This window comes from Meleagris gallopavo, chromosome 3 (genome assembly GCF_000146605.3).
Source record: "Meleagris gallopavo isolate NT-WF06-2002-E0010 breed Aviagen turkey brand Nicholas breeding stock chromosome 3, Turkey_5.1, whole genome shotgun sequence".
NCBI classification, from domain to species: domain Eukaryota; kingdom Metazoa; phylum Chordata; class Aves; order Galliformes; family Phasianidae; genus Meleagris; species Meleagris gallopavo.
The window spans coordinates 43,243,221-43,261,736 of NC_015013.2; the positions used below are offsets into that span (position 1 = coordinate 43,243,221).

At 38.9% G+C, this 18,516-nt stretch overlaps 1 protein-coding gene and 1 long non-coding RNA gene across 2 annotated transcripts in view; one reads left to right on the forward strand and one right to left on the reverse strand.

The window, feature by feature from the left end:
• LOC100550127 (receptor-type tyrosine-protein phosphatase mu) overlaps positions 1-18,516 on the reverse strand; it is a 77,279-nt gene that overhangs the window by 17,161 nt on the left and 41,602 nt on the right. The window contains exon 8 of the mRNA XM_019613936.1: positions 15,690-15,726. Within this exon, the coding sequence (XP_019469481.1) occupies positions 15,690-15,726 (37 nt within the window). The remainder of the gene's footprint in view (positions 1-15,689; positions 15,727-18,516) is intronic.
• Positions 11,072-12,944, forward strand: LOC109366727. Its single transcript, XR_002113263.2, has 3 exons — positions 11,072-11,198; positions 11,591-11,647; positions 11,779-12,944. It is a non-coding gene; the product is annotated as an uncharacterized LOC109366727 (long non-coding RNA).

Consider the following 18,516-nt stretch of genomic DNA (forward strand, 5'->3'; position numbering starts at 1 on the left):
TGCAAATACACTGCCAAAAAATCCCAACCCCATTATGCGGCACAAATCACTCAACATACATATGAAAGAGTAAAAGCAAAGGTAAATAAACAAAAAATAATTACTAAGAGAACAGAGCACAACTAATAGATTAAAAAATTCAAGAATGCTCTTTTTCCTAATGAACCCCTTTAAATAGGACAAACCAGCTGTTAGTGAGGTAACTAAGAGAGAATTTACAGCAGGAAGCAAAATTGTTGGGTTACTAACGCTCTGCCAATCCAGTGATCTGATTATGTGTAAGTACATGCTATTTGCTCTTTTAGCCATGCTAGAATTTGAAGTTAAGAGCAAAACTCCCTATCAGAAAAAAAAGTTTTGTAAAAACTGCAGTTAAATGCTGTTTTAAACTACAAATATCACTGACCACAGGCAAAGGACATTTCCCATACCTGAAACGCATTGTCTTCCCTACTTAATAGGGCAACATGCCTAACATTTTACCAACAGGAATTTACAGGCACATTGTTACATGATAAGGTTTGCAAAGCACTCAGCTCTGTCAGCTGCCCAGTAACCTCATGGGAAGTTCTTCAGTGGTTGGCAGCTATAAAAACCTGCGGACACATTTATGTAACTGGGTGTAGACTAAGGTGCATAAAACTAGGTCCCACTTTTTCATGCGGTAAAAATAAAGAAGCCTTCTTTCTGAAATAGCCAGCGTAATAAAAAGGAAAGTGACAGATCATGGTTGTGCTGATTTAGTTGAAAGAATCCCACCAACTAGCAAGATAAACCACTTGTTCAGTCTCATCTCCGCCCTCCCCGAAAGAGTGAGTTTCTCAGTGGAATATATTCAGTTACTGATAACCTGATTTGTCAAGAAGAGTCTTTACCATGGATTTCTTAAATACGTATGCCATCATGAATTTTACTTTCTCTCACCTTTCCAGGTGTTCCTATGGGTTAGTGCCTCTATGGAAGCAAAGGCCAGAACAAAGCTCTACTACCCAACCTTAAAAAACTCAGGCAGTGATCACAAACTCTTTCTACAATAACTTCTCAAAGTAGTTGTAGGCATTTGTTCTCTAACAAAAGAGATAGACTTCAATGGACTTTAATAATTTTTAAAGTCCTATACCGAAGTATGTTTTTATTGGCACTGTATATATGCTCCTACCAATACTGTGGATAAATTTTAGGTCTGAGATAAAACTGTGACTGAGATATTAATAAATCCTATAGGCTCATGATTCTTCAACAGCTACCAAATACACACAGATCAGACTTTTGTATTTTAAGGTGTCAATAAAAAAATGATGGGGGAAAAAAAAAGTCATATTACCTTCTAATGCTTTAATTTAAGTCCTCACCGATCTGCTTAAGAAACCCAAAACAGTGGAGAGGGTAAAAAATATCCCAAAGCAGCGTATCTATTCACAGTCACTAGTCTCCTGTAGGCAAGTCACTGTAAGAATTAGCATAATAAAAGGCAACATACATTTGTACTGGCAGAATTTAGCCATAAATGCTTCACTGTTATTTATTAATTGCCAGTTTCTATCTGCCATACTTCAGTATTTATTGTTATTTGTCACTTCTGTGTATCCCAGCTCCATTTTGTGCACTGGAGAATCTCAACAAACTTAAACAAAACCCTGCAATGAGCTGAAGAAATACATTCTCACTTTTATGACTTTATCTGATTTATAGCATTGGTACAGACTGCGATAGTATATCAAAGGCGCTTTCGAATGCCTTACAAATATTAATTATTATGTAATCTTCAGCAGGGTTATATTGCAATTATACAGCCATGCTATTCTTCCCAATAAAACCTTCCTGTAAATCTCTTCTGTCTTGGAAAAATACCAATAAACAAAGCTGCAGATGAACTTTCAACAAAGACGGTGGGCATTAAGCAAGTTAAGCCAGCAGGCTGCCCAAGCAAAGAAGCCTGAGGCAATGGTTACTTTTATGTAAGGTATGGAAAAAACCTCTCTCTCCTTTTAAAAGTTGAATGATTCCTCCATGGTAGCAAATTCAGAGATGGGGCAGAAAGAAGCCACTTGTTTGTAAGGCAGAAATTAACCGATATTTATGTAAGAAAGAATGCTATTTTCTAAGGAACAAATCTATCAGAACTTTAATCATAAACAAAACCAATAACTAAATGTTCAGTTGCTCCCAACACCACCAGGCTTCAGAACGTACCATGTTTATCAATCACATGCATTACTTACAGATGAGTAGTAGCTAGTACTGTTTTTTTTTTTGGCCTTTTGCAATGATATTATCCTACAATCCAAAGAATAAAAAATCCACAGTATGCAGCCACACTATTCCACAGAATGCCACCTCAACTACACACAAGTGGGTTAATCAGGACTGAGCTATGAATTTAAAGTAAGTTTCTTCATGATTTCCTCACCGTAGACGCATTGTCAATAGGACACAGATCTGACTGAATCTTGTTAGCTTGACATTTCAGGAACATACTGCTTATAAAGAAAGCTGAAATAATTTACTGGGACAAATCCTGCCCAATGCAGCTACTGGCAATGTAGATGCCTTCTACTGTATCCATCGTTCAGGGAAAACACAACCATCTCTCATTATCAGCCGAGGGACAGCACAGTGAATAGTAATTGGCTGATTTTCAAGCACAAACTAAATGCAACCTGCTGCCAGCCAATGAGTCACCAAGCGCTGCTGGCTGCAGATTGCTCTATGCAAAAATTTGCTTTCACAAAATGAAATTTTCAAAGCGCTTTCAAGTCCCATTAGCTTCAAATGAGGCTTAGACTACTAAGTGACTGAGGTGCAAGCAGAAATGTTACCTGCTACTCCCGTGGGACTGACCAGTGCTTTGGCTGGCCTTCTGTACCACCGACTCCTACATTTTGAGTAGCCAGCACTAGGTCTTAAACGGGAAGAAGAAATAGAAGAGACTGACCTGCCAATTCTCTATCTCTTTCCAAATAAAAGGAACATAGAAATATTTGGCCTACAACAAGCTCATTACAACATACAATAGTCATGAGTTACAGCACTATTGTTTCATGAAATTTATGCAAATGCTTCATAGTCAGCTGAAATTAAAGAAAACCGCATCATTCTAAACTCCCACTTAATATGGAAATGCTTCAAAAACATTCTTTGAGCAATGGCATAACTGATAATTCTAGAGACTTTTTTTATTGGGAATTGATAATCAACTTCAAAATATGTATTCATATGTATTCTATAAATGCGTGTATACATACATATATTCAGCTCCAGGCAAGGAGGTACCAACCACTCATTGCCTGGAGCTGGATGATTTATCATGCCGGTATTTCCTCTAATCCTACTTTGCAGTGTTTCTGTGAGTAGTTAGAAAGCTTTATTGGAGTGTCGTACTTATTCACTGGAATATTAGACAGCATTTTCTTTTATTCCTTGTTACAGAACTAACTGGGCAGGAACAATACATATCTCTATGCGTTATTTTGTCTGTGTTATGGCACCATCTCAAATAGAGCTCTACTGTAGTAAAATCTGCCTTACATATTAAATGCACATGAATGCACACAAGGCATTCCTGCTTCTCAGTCACGATCTAAACATGCCTGGAAAGACAGTGGGAGGCAAGGTAGAGGCAGAATGAACCAAACAGGTCTGATATAATATGAAGAAATCAAAACGTGCCAGCTCCTTCACTATTTCCACGTAATCTTAACTGTCCCTTCTCAATATTACTATTTCCACCATCTTCAGAAACAAGCCAATGCTGCACTGAAATATATTTTTAAATCTGAGACAGACTTGACAGGTGCTATATAAGACATTTTTATAATGCTGGTAGCTAATGATACCAGCTAACTTTCCATCAAATAAAGTGTTATACACTTATTGATTGACATTTCTCTGTGGCCAAAATTCCAATACTAGCTCAGTTTGTTCTGTATTATATTTCATTAAAAATGAAAATGCCATATGAATTTCCAAAGAATAAATAGCATGCTCCCCTTAACACCTTTTGACTACTCACAGACAGATTGCAGATTAGGAAGAGAGGAACTGCTGCCCACAGAAATTGCCCAGACCTACTCAGCCTGAGATTAGGCAAAGTTAAATGCAATGAAGGCCATGTACATAGTACTACTGACTACATCTGTGTCATAACAACATTCAGGCAAGCTGTTTTTTCTGATCTCCATGTCAGGAAAGGAAAAGCTCCTCTTCTCCTCCCCACCCCTATTTTTAATGTTGTTCATCCTGTATAATTAGAGAACTTTCTTTCATATAATTTGCCATACATCAGAGATGTTAAATACTCTGTTCCTCTCATTAACATTTTTTCCCCTTTTCCAGACTGCAATAAATCCAGTATTTTTCAAATTTTGCATTACAGTAGTAAGAGTAAACTATGCAGAACTCCCAGAGGTTAGGAATCCCCTGGTGAAGACCAGGTATCCCCTGGTGATACCCGAATAAGGCTAGGGTCTTGAAACTTAATCTCACACAGCTGTTCAGGGAGCACTGCTAGGCAATGGCTTGCAGGAAGTGTTTCATTTTTTTCTGCTATGAAACAGGAACACTTTCAATAACTGCACTTGTAACTAGAGGGCCCTGATGTTGCACTTTCCATTAGAGTGCAGTGGTTACAGAACAGAAGCTGGTCTTACTCATGCATGGACTCTCCATGCCCTCCAGACGTTTAATCATTTAATTACAGCCAAGAATGTAAATAAGCAGCACAGGACTCCTGGAAAACTGAGGCCTGGGTTAAAATTGAATCAGATCGAATAGAAATGTGAGATGTTGGCTGCCCATCTGTAGCTAGGTCTCTGACTGGTACATCACACCTGGAGTCTTGTGTCCAAAGTTTGAACCTGAACTTTGTCAAAGCAGTCCAACAGAAAATTTCAGTTTAGCTGAATCAATGCTTTCTAGCAAAAAACCTTTAATTTCTTACTTGTGAATTCTTCTTTTAGCTTCTAATTTGTGCATTTTTTTTCCCAGTAAGGCTGACTTGCAGCATGGAAATTGGAATACCTTTAAAGCACCCATTCTAACAAGTCCATCTGAGCTTGAGAGTTAGTTTAGAAAAAAGTACGTTGCCTGTAACATTTTCCAACTTAAAAGTCTTAGGTAGTTGATTTGTTGGATGGAGCTCTTCTAACTTCTAATGCAGAATCAATTTTGATGATGGATGAGAACTTTAAAATTATTTTATCCCTTCAGTAGAAGATACCTTAGGGAATGGACAAAAGAACCTAATTAGTTCTTTCCATTTCTACTTTTCTGTTTTCACGTTGAGTCAATCATAAGCATCAGGATGTGATAAAATAATCACTATTCTTCAGCTCAAAAATATGAGTTCATTCTGGCTACTTCCTTCTTTTATTTTTCCCCGGGAGAATACTGTGAAGGAATGTTGCCCATGCTTGTGAGTAAGACACTCAGATGCTGTATTCTTTAAACTTGTGCAGAAAGTTTAAGTGCATTAATATGAACACTTTACCAGATGAAAAAACAAGATAATTTAGGCAACATTAAAGTTTAAGTAAAGATGCTAGCAGAACCATTTAAGAGAAAAAATTTGTTATCCTTACAGCTATCTCCTGAGTAAGAAGTTTTACTCACCATGTATTTTTCTACTTTAGGCTGGAGAATGGTGGTAAATTGATTTCTTTCTCAGTAAACATAGTATTTTTTAATAGATCTCAGAAGTTATGGCAATACTCAGAATCCAAAAGATACTAGACAAATTAAAAGGTGTGTGAGGCTCGTTAACAAATAAACACGCTGTTGTTGATTTTCCTTCTAACTTCAGAATAATTATAGAAAATATGAAATCTGACTGACATAAAAATTCTCTCAGGACAAGTTTGAAAGAGTTTGTATGGTAAAGCAAAAAATAACTGTCTTATTTGTTTCTGGATACATTTGTTTCTGAAAGACATTGTGAATTTGCTGCATCCTTTTCTTTTGGCAAATGATAAGTCCAAAAGCCTTCTCACTCCTGATGCCAAGTTTCCTCCATGCTGCTGAAGACGGGCTGAAAAACAGACTTCACAGACAAAAAGATGCTTTGACGTTGTGATTTTCCTGACAAACAGTATTTCTCTGCTCTTTCTTCTGCCTTAGTATTAGACTCTGTGATAGACAGGCATGCTAACAGTACTTCATCAAGACTGCCAAGTACCTTCCCTATCAAGTCCAACTTATCACTGATTTCTTATTGAGATGGACACCATAAAATCAAACATCAGCTTTTCATAATTTGCATGCCCTAAAAATATGGGCAGATGAAGTAAGTTTCTAAGACTGATGCTCTATAAATCTTCCCTAAATCTAAATCTAAACAACAAAAAAGATTCTAGTGCACTATTAAGTAAGTATTCAGTATCATTTCTATTGGTTGCTGTTACTTTCAAAGTGTTTACAAAGGCAAGCATGTATTTTATGCAAAACATAGATAATCATTTGTAAGAATGTAAGTGACTCTATCTAGTAATGGATCCATCAGCACTTTTTTTGAGATGTTCTAATTTGTCTCCTCACAAAGGTCTGGAGAAGTGTAACACTGTAACAGACTCTAAGACAGACTTTGATCTGTTAGAAAACCATTAGCTCTGCATTTAGAGTTCCACCCTTCATGGAAAGCAACTGGGATAACTTTTTATAAAGATGGAACTATTAAAGAGTTGATTAAGATAAAGACAGAAAAATGGAAGTCATGAAAACGCTGAAAAACCAATTATTCGAACAGAGTTATTACTAAAATCTCCTGTAATAAACAAAAAAGCAGGGAGAAAGTTGTTCTCAAGTACCACAATGTGGCAACTGTTAAAGAGTTGACTTTGATAGTTACCAGGTTTTATTAGACATTGCCAGAATCACAAAATTGATTCTATGTTTGGAAGAGTTGGAAGGACTTAAGATCACCTAACTAGACCCTTCTCTGCCATAGGCAGGAGCACCTCCCACCAGATCAAGTTGCCAAAAGCCCCATCCAGCCTGGCCTTCAACACTTCCAGGGATGGGGCATGTACTGCTTCTCCGGACAGCCTGTTCCAGTGACTCACTGAAGAATTTCTTCCTTACATCTTATCTAAGTAGACCTTCTTTTAGTTTAAAATCATTACCTCTTGTCACGCTACACTCCCTGACAGAAATCGTATTCCACTAGAGAAGGCCTGAAAGCCTTCTCTTCTCCAGGTGAACAAGTCCAGCTCCTTTAGTCTTTAGTTAGTAGATAGGTGCTCTAGCCCTCTTATCATTCTTGTGGACCTCCTCTGGACCTGCTCCAACAGCCTGATTTTCTTCTTATGCTGTGGGATCCAGAGCCAGATGAAGTACTCCAGGTGGGGCTCACAAGAGTGGGCTAGAGGGAGACAATCACCTAATCGAATAATGGAATCACAGGGGTTGGAAGGGACCTCAAGAGATCACTGAGTCCAACCCCTCTGCTAAAGCAGGTATCCTACAATAGATCACATAGGTAAGTGTCCAGACGGGTCTTGAATATCTCCATAGAAGGAGATTCCACAACCTCTCTGGCAGCCTGTGTCAGTGCTTTGTCACACTCACTGTAAAGAGGTTCTTCCACGTGTTAGTACAGAACTTCCTATTTCAAGCTTTAGACCATTACTCCTTGTCCTGTTGCTGCACATCACCAAGAAGAGCCAGGCCTCATCCATTTGCATCCCATCTCCCTTTAGATATTTATAAACATTTATCAGATCCTCTCTCAGTTTTCTTTTCCCCAGGCTGAACAGGTTACTCAGCCTTTCCTTATATGAGAGATGCTCCATGCTCTTTATCATCTTTGCGGTGTTCCGTTGGATTCCTAGGAGATTCCTGTATTTTTGGAACTAGGGAGCCCAGAATTGGACACAGTAGTTTAAATGAGGACTCAACAGGCAGAATAGAAGCAGACGATTACCTCCCTCGACCTGCTGGCCATGCTCCTTTTGATGCACCGCACAATACCATTGGCCTTCTTGGCCACAAGGATGAACTGCTGGCTCATGGCCAACATGTTGTTCTCCAGGATCCTCAAGTCCTTCTGCACACAGCTCTTCTTCAGTAGGTCATTACCTAACCTGTACTGTGGGATTGCCCTGAGACAGGTGAAGAACCTTGTATTTGACAAAGTTGAACCTCATGAGGTTGGTACAGCCCCACCTCTCAAGTCTGTCCAAGTCCCTCTGGATGGCATCCCTTCCCTCCAGCATTACACCACATAAGTTGGCATCATCCACAGACTTGCTGAGGGTATAATCAATTCCACCATACATGTAACCAACAAAGATGTTAAATTATACTGGTGCCATTAATGAACTAGAAAGAACACCATTTGTCACTGATCTCTACCTGGCCCTTGAGCTGTTGACTGCAACACTGTGACTGCAACCATTCAGCCAGATCCTTATCCACAGAGTGAATCAGCTATCAGATCCATGTCTCTCCAATACAGAAAAATTAACACTGTGCAGCACACTATCAGATGCTTTGCACAAGTCCAGGTGCAACCTGGAAAGGTTTGTTTGAAGGAAGAACTATCTGCTTTGGTCCTCAACACTAGTAAAAGTAACAAATTTCAAAAGCTGCTCAAAATCTAGCATTACCATCATCAACCTGTGCTGGGAAATGGCAGTAAAACAGGTCTGATGAACTTGCCATACTGTACCACAGTAAAAACTGCGCATATCACTTTCATATACAAAGGGCATATTATTTTTGTATGTAGTGTGAAAGAAAAGTAATGGCTTTGCCATTTGTCAGCACTATTGCAGAACAGGTGAAGGACATGTCTCAGAAAGTTTTGTCTATTCAATGCACTGCACAAGAATCAGTTTATCTCCTTCACTTAAGTCAGATGGCTTTAATCATCCTTTTAACATTTTGATGATAAGGAAATAAAGAACACCATCAAACACAGTTAAATCTTTAAGATGAGTACAGTTATATGGAATTCATTCATTTCTTACAGCCGTCTGTGAGGACTGTCCTACACCAGCTTGTAGAGAGCTGAAAAATTATGTAGAATTATCTTTCTCAGTTGTTTTTTCAATTTTTCCTGAAGTAATTTCAAATGTTAATTTTCATCTGGAGGCTAAAACCATGGCAGCAGAAGTTTCTTTGTAAAGATAAGTGTGGAGCTTCCACACTGCTGTAGTTCTGTCAACTTTCTGGTAAATAAAAACAAAAAAATGTGCCAAGAAAGTTAAGAGTATTATTATTCAAAGCAATATTTCTCCTTCAGATGCCTGAAAGGGAACTTTCAGTTTGAAAGAAAATGTATTTTTGTTTCTGAAAACCCTTATTAAAATGTTCACACAACATATATAGTAGAGTGTGGGAGAAAGACACATTTTACAGAAAAGAGAAGGAAAACGAAAGGGGTTATTATAGTGGCAAGTTTATGCTGCTGCAGTGAAGACTGTATAAATACTTCCATTGTAAATATTTATTTTCAGAAGTTTATAACTTCTACTTAAAAAACTCCTCCTGACTGAAACTTGAGTTGACGTTTGTCTCCATAACCAGTAATACACAAAGTGAAACAGTTTAGCATCTGCAATTAAATGCTGAAAAAGAAGAGGTTGAAAGGCTGCACTGAGCTATTAAATCTAAAGCTGCTTTGTTTTCAAAAGTAACTTTTTACAGTCATTAAACTTCTCTGAAATATTTGAACAAAACATTTTAAAACAGGTTCCTGTATGTGCTGCAGCAAGCTGAGAAACTCAGAATCTGACCCATGAAGAGTGTTCTGAAGTCAGAGAATCATACAATCACCAAGGTTGGAAAAGACCTCCATGATCATCCAGTTCAGCTATCCAGCTAACACCAATATTTCCCACTAAACCATGTCTCTCAGTACAACATCTAAATGCTTCTTGAACACCTCCAGAGATGGTGACCCCACCACCTCCCTGGGCAGTCCATTCCAGCACCTCACCTCTCTTTTGGAGAAGAAGTATTTCCTAATGTCTAACCTGAATCTCTCCTGGTACAACCTGAAGCCATTCCTTCCAGTCCTATTGCTAGTCACATTGGAGAAGAGGCTGACTCCTACCTTACCACAATCTCCCTTCAGGTAGTTGTAGAGAGCACTAAGGTCTCCCCTGAGCCTCCTCTTCTCCAGACTTAAATAACCCCAGTTTCCTCATCTGCCACTCATAAAGCCTGTGCTCCAGACCCCTACCATCTTTGTTGCCCTTCTCTGGACACGCTCCAGGGCCTCATTGTCTTTCTTGCAGTGAGAGGCCCAAAACTGAACACAGTACTCAAGGTGTGGCCTCATCAGTGCCGAGTACAGAGGTACAACTACTTCCTTGCTCCTGTTGGCAACACTATTTCTGATACAAGCCAGGATGCCATTGGCCTTCTTAGCTACCTGGGCACATTACTGGCTCATGTCCAGTTGAGCGTCAACCAACATCCCCTGGTCCGTTTCCTCTACACAATCTTCCAGCCACTCTGCCCCATGCCTGTAGCGCTGCCTGGTGTTGTTGTAGCCAATGTGCTGGATCTGGCACTTTACCTTGTCGAAATTCATCCTATTTTCATGTTTTCATTCCAAGAAACAACTTCATCTTTGGCTTCAGCCCATCTCCTGGGCTAGGATCCGTTTCCCCCTTTGAATCAGGTGAGACCCACCTGCAGCCGTCAGGCCAGGCACTGAGTAAATCACCCCAGGTAAAAAAAATCCCAAATCCTTGAGATTGCACCAGCCTCGTGTTTATGAGATGGGTTTCCTACTCCTCTCAGTATCCTTTCCTGCCACTGAAGAGACAGAGGAAAATGATGCCCACTCCATCCACTAACTCTCCCAATCCCCTGAAGTCCTTTTTGATAATCCTCAGGCTTATCTCAGTGACTTCAGCACTGCCAGCCTGAACTATCAATAAAGGACAATAATCAGAGTAGTGAATCAGATTTGGAAGTTTCCTAGAAATATCCCTGACCCAAGCCCCAGGGAGGTAGCACACTTCCCTGCAGGTAGAGTCAGGCCAATATATAGAGCCCTCCATTCCTCTATAAGGGAGTTGCCTATAACAATCACCCTTCTGTCCTTCTTGGTGGAGGCAGTCTTGAGGTGCTGAGTCGACTGCCTCATCCTAGACAACCTCATGGGTGGACCCCCCATCACATCCTCTGTTACCTCTCCCTCTAGTTCCAGAACCTCAAACCTATTATGCAGGAGCATATGGGGAGCCAAAGTAGGTTGGGATGGAGGTAGCTTATGATGCCAAGCTGGGACCTGTTTCCACTCCTCCTCTTCCCTTAAATTGCCTTGATGATCTGAGGAGGAGGGGGTCCACCACCATCTGGAGGGTATCACCCTTGTGTCTTCCTCACAAGTTCAGCAGAGAGTTACTCCAACAATCTATCTCTAGCAGCACTCTCTGATACCCCTTAATCTCTCAACCTCCTCCTTAAGCTCCACCACCATACTCAACATATCATTCACCTGCTCACAACACATTCAGGTGGAATTTCTGCTGCCCTTCACCAGCAGCAACAGGCTCAGGCACTCGCTGCAGCCAGGTACTTAAACCACCATATTTTTAAGTGGGCGCTCTGTCTGAGTCACCATATTCTTTCTTGCCAGAGCTTTCTGCCTAGTGGAGAGCATGGCTAGATTCGTTGTCTGGGAGGCAGCCTGTAGGTGAGTCAGTTTCCCAAGTGGAAGGACCCTTCTTGCCCTCCCTGCTCACCTGCCCCGTGTGAATTGCCACGCCATGCCCTTCTGATGCATGACACCCTGTTTGCTCGTCCTGTTCACCGTGCTCCCTACAGGCAGGTTCCTGACTCCAACCTCACCACATCAGAACATTGCTGCCACGTGGAGGACAATGGCTCCTGGCAGCTGCTCCCTTGCTGGGCTACCCCTCAATCAGTTGAAGCAATTCCCTGCTTTGGCGTGAAATGTGTCTGCTCCAGAGCCGAATACCTCACTGAAAAATCAGAGATGCTGAGATGAATGTACTTCACATATAAAGAAGTGCAGCTTGCATGTGGATAACTGCTTCTTCACACATGATTCATCTGCTTGAAAACCAGCCCTGGTAGAAATGGCAATGAATGATGCTGTAGCACTATATTAATATTCATTTGTCACTCATTTAGGGTTGCTGGTGCAGTGGTGGAGGAAGCATTGCAAAACCACTGGTAGAGACTTGTTAGAAGAAGTCATAGCTCAATTGACTATGTGAACTTCAAAGAAAAGATAACATGTAAATACTGAAAAGATAAATTTTTTCTGCTTGGTAATCAGGGTGAGACATACAAGATCAACAACATTCATCTGATAATAGGAAAATTCAGCAGACTGTGTGAAGTACTGTACAGATATTAAACCTACTGCACTCACTAAAGGACTTGGTTAAAATTCATTGATCACCTAATTTCTGGAGAAAAGAAACAACTAGCTAGTAGTAAATTGAACAGATCATAAAAGAGCTTGACAATCTGCCATAAAAGAATTTTAAAGAATTATACCCACGGAAACAAGGGATATATAAAACAAAGCAGAGAATTTTAAATTGCCACAGCTTGCTGGTTCTGCATGACCCAATATCCTGGCTTGTGACAAAAGATTCTCTTTAATCTCGGTGTCTCAGGTGCGGAATCCATCTGTTGATACCAATTACAGAAGATCACCAAAAGTCTTTACTAGATGTAATTTCAGTTTATCAGTCACATTATACTTACCACGTAGAGGAAAAATGATGCTAATTTTCCAATTCAAAATGCGCATTTTGGATGTATTACTCTTACAACACAAGAAAATCCTTTTTTAGATTATTTTAAATTACGTTTATCTCCCTTAATAACACTAGCAGCAGTATGCTAAGAATGCCAAGGTGGAAGACACTAGTCTGTGTGTCAAACTGTGGTTAGTATGGAAGACAGCAACACAGTAAATAAACAAGTGATTATGCAACTCTCAGCTCTGTTAAAAGCAGATTGGTAGTCTATTACAAACTGATTACATTTGCTATTTTTTTACTTCAAACAATTATATTTGCTCATTAACACTTGATATGTTGAATGCAGCTTAAGAGGAACATAGGAAAATTAAATATCAATCATTCTAACTCCTCAGAGATTTCAAACTGACTCATGTAATGATATTTTCCTTCAAAGAACAATAGGTATGTGCACCTGTGAAAGATGTGGTGGAAGAGAAAAGGGAGAATGGGAGAAATTATTTTAAGACTGATGTAAAGTAGACATCAAGGGAATTAAACATGGAGCTTAATTGATGTGTTTATACATATCTACATGAAAATGTGTTCAGAAACAGCACGAACATCTTTGGCTATATCAGCAAGCTATCGATCCTGACAGGCTTACTACTACGGAAGACATAAAGAGGCATCCTCTATTGGGAGTGTAAAACAAATGCCTCTCCTTTCATAGCTCATATAGAGCTTTAAAGGAGTTTTAGAGATTATTCCCAGTTACCTTATCACCTTTGCAAAAGGCAGAGACTGTTGTGCAAAGGCTTTGTCAGGAAGCAGGAATGCTGGAGAATCACAGTAAGTAGCCTTGACACAGCTGCATCTATCACAACACTGAAGAAAGCTTTATAAAGCAGATGAGTATTTTTAACATTATTTTACAGGTTGAAAAGCTGAGACAGAGAAAGGGAAAAAAAATTTCTCATGATTCTTCATCAGAGCCACCTAGAGAACATAAACCTCTTTAAATCAGTGTTCTTCATTTCCCCCAAAGCAGAGCTACAAATCTGCTTCCTAGCTGGCCTTAAAAAATAAGATGTTGAAGAGGCAATCCCTCAGAAAACTCGATGACATAATTTTTGAATTTGATGTAAATTGTATGCCCATTTGAAAATAGATTTTATGATCAGAAGACAGTCACTTTCTCACTCATTGCACTGTGGGAATGGTTAGGTACCCTGACATGCTCTACACTGCATCTACATAGAAAAAACTGATGGCACTTGCATGGAAGAATGACAGCTGAAACAGCTACATTTCCTTTACATCCTGGAAGAAAATTTGTAGTATTCTTATTCATCTTGACTAGGTACTTCTCCTTGACACTATGATAGAAAATAGGTGTGGCTAATAATATGTTGAGGGTTGCTACTGGACCTAGTACATAGACTTTTAGTACAATATTGCATTCAATGCTTAGCTTTAAAAGCTAAAGCACAAATGCCTCACGCTTCTATTTGCTATCCAAATATTGCGATGAGTGATAAAGTTGCACTGAAACCATTAGAACTTGCTTCAGAGATGTCTGGTCTACCAGAAAGCTGTCAGAAAGATCTGGGAAACATCCTGATAAAAAAAAAAAAAAAACAACCCTCCAAGTAAAATGTCAAATACATATCTTTTAATTTCAGGATTCAGGTGAAAAAACAATACCATCAGGTAAATGTTCAATGGATTGATCCACTTCTTCTCAGAAGAAGAAGCTGTAAAGGCCTAGAGTGAACTAATCACGCGCTCTGTTTTTGTCCTAGTATTCTCTCTTACTCATACAAAGAAAGACTGTGGAATGAATGATGTGGTGATTGGATAATAGATCTGGAAGAAGAACCACATTTAAATGGCTCAAGTTCTAAAACCTCAAATTTTAATTCTGGTCTAAAACAGTAAGATAGTGGTGAGGTGGTTTTACATCCTTCCCAACAGTTATCTGAGACTGTTCAGCTCTGAAGTACAGAACAGCAGAGTTAAATAGCTTCCCACTGATAAAAGTGGGGCCTGGAGGCTGCAGACACCGGAATACATAGGAGGCAAACACATGCACAATAAGAGCTCTTATTTGACACAGATAACTCTGTGCCTTGATAAAACATCATTTAAAAAGTGTATATCACCTCTAAATCCAACGAGATTATTCTAAGCTTATTATTCCCAGTATTCCAGCTGGGACTCTGGGCGCATTTTGAAATAACGTATGTGGATGTAGCTCAACTTCTTCAGGTCCACTGGAAAATACAGGAAGCTTTGTTACATAAAACCTACTGCAGAGGAGATTCTCTCTGAGCAGTAGTATCCAAGCACAGGCAAGAGAATGGCATGTGGTTGGATAATATGATTAAGCAGAAGACTTTCTCACCTGGTCCAGCTCTAAGCTTGGCTTAAAAGCATGTACGAACTACATCAGAATGGGAAAATTATGTATTTGAAGATGGGTAAAAATTGAAAACTCCCCTATTTGTTGACAAAGAAAGAAGCTATTATTCACAAGCAGATTTTTAAAAAATGTCCAGTAAATTTCTCTCTCTAGATCCCTTTGAAGAATTCCCCTGCCAGAGTAATGTGTCTTTGGGTACTCTACTAAAACTTGCTAAGTAAAGTATTTTATTTTAAGACCTGGAGCCTACTTGTCATTGAACAATACTAAAAAATACAGTTCTAGTATTGACAGTTTTCCTGTCACTACTGTGCATCTGGTAAGTTTATTGAGGGTTTTGCCATGATTTACTTCCTCTAACACGAACAACAATATGCTAAACATGAGTAACTTCTGCTGAAAGGTTTTATGTTGTTTTTCTACCCCAAATTGTACTTGAACATGAAGGTAAAGGATTGCTTACTTGATATATGTGAAAACTGGATTATAACAACTCAGTTTGCTTGCCTTTACTAAGTGATTGAACCTTCTCTGTCTTGAATATTGAACTTCTTAGCTTCACATAACCAAAATTAGGGAGTAATAATGCTTACCTTGTGTAGCAATGTAGTGATTCGGCCTGTGATAACCCTAAAAGAAATTGGGGAAAAAAAAATTACAACCAGCGTGTACCTTGCCTATGTTGCTTTAAGTAAAACTTCACTTAGAGCAATTTTCAGTAAAAATTATAACAATAAAGGTAATGTGCTAGATGAAAATGTTCTTTCTGGGAGGGGAAGAGCAAGGGAGAGGGAGAACAAGAAGCAAATGTGTTTTCTGCAAGATGCTAAAGTTGCAGTCTTGTACATTAGGGGACAGAAGTAATATGTTCTCAAAGTCCCTTGTTGGATCTGCTGAAAATGAACAGCATGAAATCCTCTCTAGCACTTGCAGCTAATGGTGTGAGATGCTCATGGAGGCTGAGATATACCTTCAAGCTATTGCTATTTAGTGCAAAGCCTATCCCTTTTTATAACAGCTACAGAATGCTCAATTTGCATTCAGCCTCAGGAAGGGTGGCGGAATGCTCACCCTGTCCTCTGTGATTTATTTATGATATATTTCTGAACATGAAAAAGGAGGGTAAATTCTTCGACTAAATGGTTTAGTATGAATATACTTCTTCACCTCTAAATAAAAAAATAAAAAAAAACACCATAAAGGAATTCAATGTTTCTCTGATAACAAGGGCAACTTAAGCTGGCTGTGCAATAAAGACTAATACACTATGGATTCTTGCAACATTGAATAGGTTACCAATAGGGAACAATACCATTTTTATTGTGTTTGAATTTCTGATGTTACAAGAGTGTCACCAAAGGTTTAGATCATGAGCAAGTATGTTGATAAACTCAGTTATGCCAGTTTTAATCTTTCAAAAGTAGTGAGATTCCACTGTCAGCCTTCCAACGGAAGAAATTAAAGCTGAAGCTTGCATGTCACTGCAATTTCTTTGTAAAAGTGCAAGAGGGACTGTAGTGATGGAAGGCTGAAAAAGACGCAAAACAATTGAAAATACCTTGAATATTACAGAAAATATAACATGAATTACATAATTGGTTAGACGTCATTGAACCAAAATCTGGAATTCTGTGAACTGAGAACTGCTCAGGCACCCATCAACCAGAGCTTATTTTTTTCTGCGGTGTGCTACCTAATATCCTTAGTGGCTGGGATTAAATGCTTCAATTTGCTAGTGAAGAAATTAAGCATGTGGAAAAATATGAATAAATACTGCCTCCTTTTCTTTTATCCAAGAAAACTTCATAATGTTTGTGAAACTCTCTCATTGAGATGTTTATTCTGACAAAACAGCAACAATAACCTCATGCAAACGAAAAACAGCTTTTGTAGTAGGAAAACAAACACTTCCAAAAGAAACCTGAATAGCAAGATTATAAACAAAAAATGCTGTGTTTTATGGTTGTCTTTGGAATATGTCTGCCAGACTCCAAGCTTTGCAATGAAGCCACCTGCTGACAATGAGGGAAATACTGTTTTTGTTCTCACTCATTATTTCATTTAGGACGTAAGGGTACGTAGCAACAGGATGAGGGGAAATGGCTTTAAACTGGAAGAAAGTAGATTTAGACTAGATATCAGGAAGAAATTCTTTACTGTGAGGGTGATGAGACATGGAACAGGTTGCCCAAGGAGGCTGTGAATGCCCCCTCCCTGATAGCATTCAAGACCAGGTTGAATGGGGCTTTGAGCAACTCGGCCTAGAGGGAGGTGTTCCTGCCTATAGCAGGCAGATACTAGGTGATCTTAAAAGGTGCCTTCCAACCCAACCATTCTATGATACTATGATTCTCTCCATCCCTCTTGTACTTTCATAAGCAATAACAGGTTGCTACTCTGCTTTCTTACAAGTATTTCCAATAGAACTGTATGGTGCAAATTCCGTGCATCTTTTAGCATTTTAAACTTAAGAACACACTACTAGCCTAAAACAAGAAAAATCCTGAATATTGGAAACAGTTTGAGAGTGCATTCAAATCTAGCTCCTCAATGCGAACTTTCACTTTCTTTCTATGACTCCCTTCAGAGAGATTCCCTACAGAGATTACTCCCTTCAGAGCTTAGTGAACTTCCTAAGCGAATTTCCACATGTGCTTTTAGCTCTCGGTGAATGTGCTACTCTTTCAAACAGCAAGGGACCGAGCAGAAGTCTAAACTTCACTTAACAGTTATTGAACATACTAACAAACATCAATGGGAGTTATCCCCAGACTTTTACAACTTCAGACTTCAGATTGTTTAACTGAAGAAACCTACTTTTCTTGAACAGTTCTATCACTTCTGTATTCTGAGAAAAACATCTCTTACATTCCTGTTTTACATTGGTTCTAAATTTGAACTTCAAACTGTGACACCATTTTCTCAGACGTAAATAGAGATCTTTAGCAGATGCTGTTTCTTATAAAGTGACACTTGTTTTACTTAGCCAAACATCTAGCACTCCATGCAAATAATGAAATAATTATCTTTGCTATCCACAGATTTATGACTTTAGACAGTATTGACTTTGCAATGATTTTCAATTCTACTTTTGAGTTCATTCTTTCAACCAAAACCACCTTGTCTCTTAAAGAATTTATTCTAATGTAAAACATTAAGTTAACATGATGCAGAATGAACAAAGAAGCCACCTTCAATAATTAAAGAGCCTACATATTTAATGAAATGTCTTGCTTGCATTGGAAGTACTGGTTAACAGCTGCAGAATATACTTTGAAGGCAACTTAAAAGTGCAGAGATGACAAGAGATTGCAAATCTCTGCATTAGGCATTACAGAGTTTTGTCACATTAATATGCAAACAGCTTTCTTTTAAATGTGGAATGATGCCAAGCTGTTGACAGAAAGTGAAAATAACATT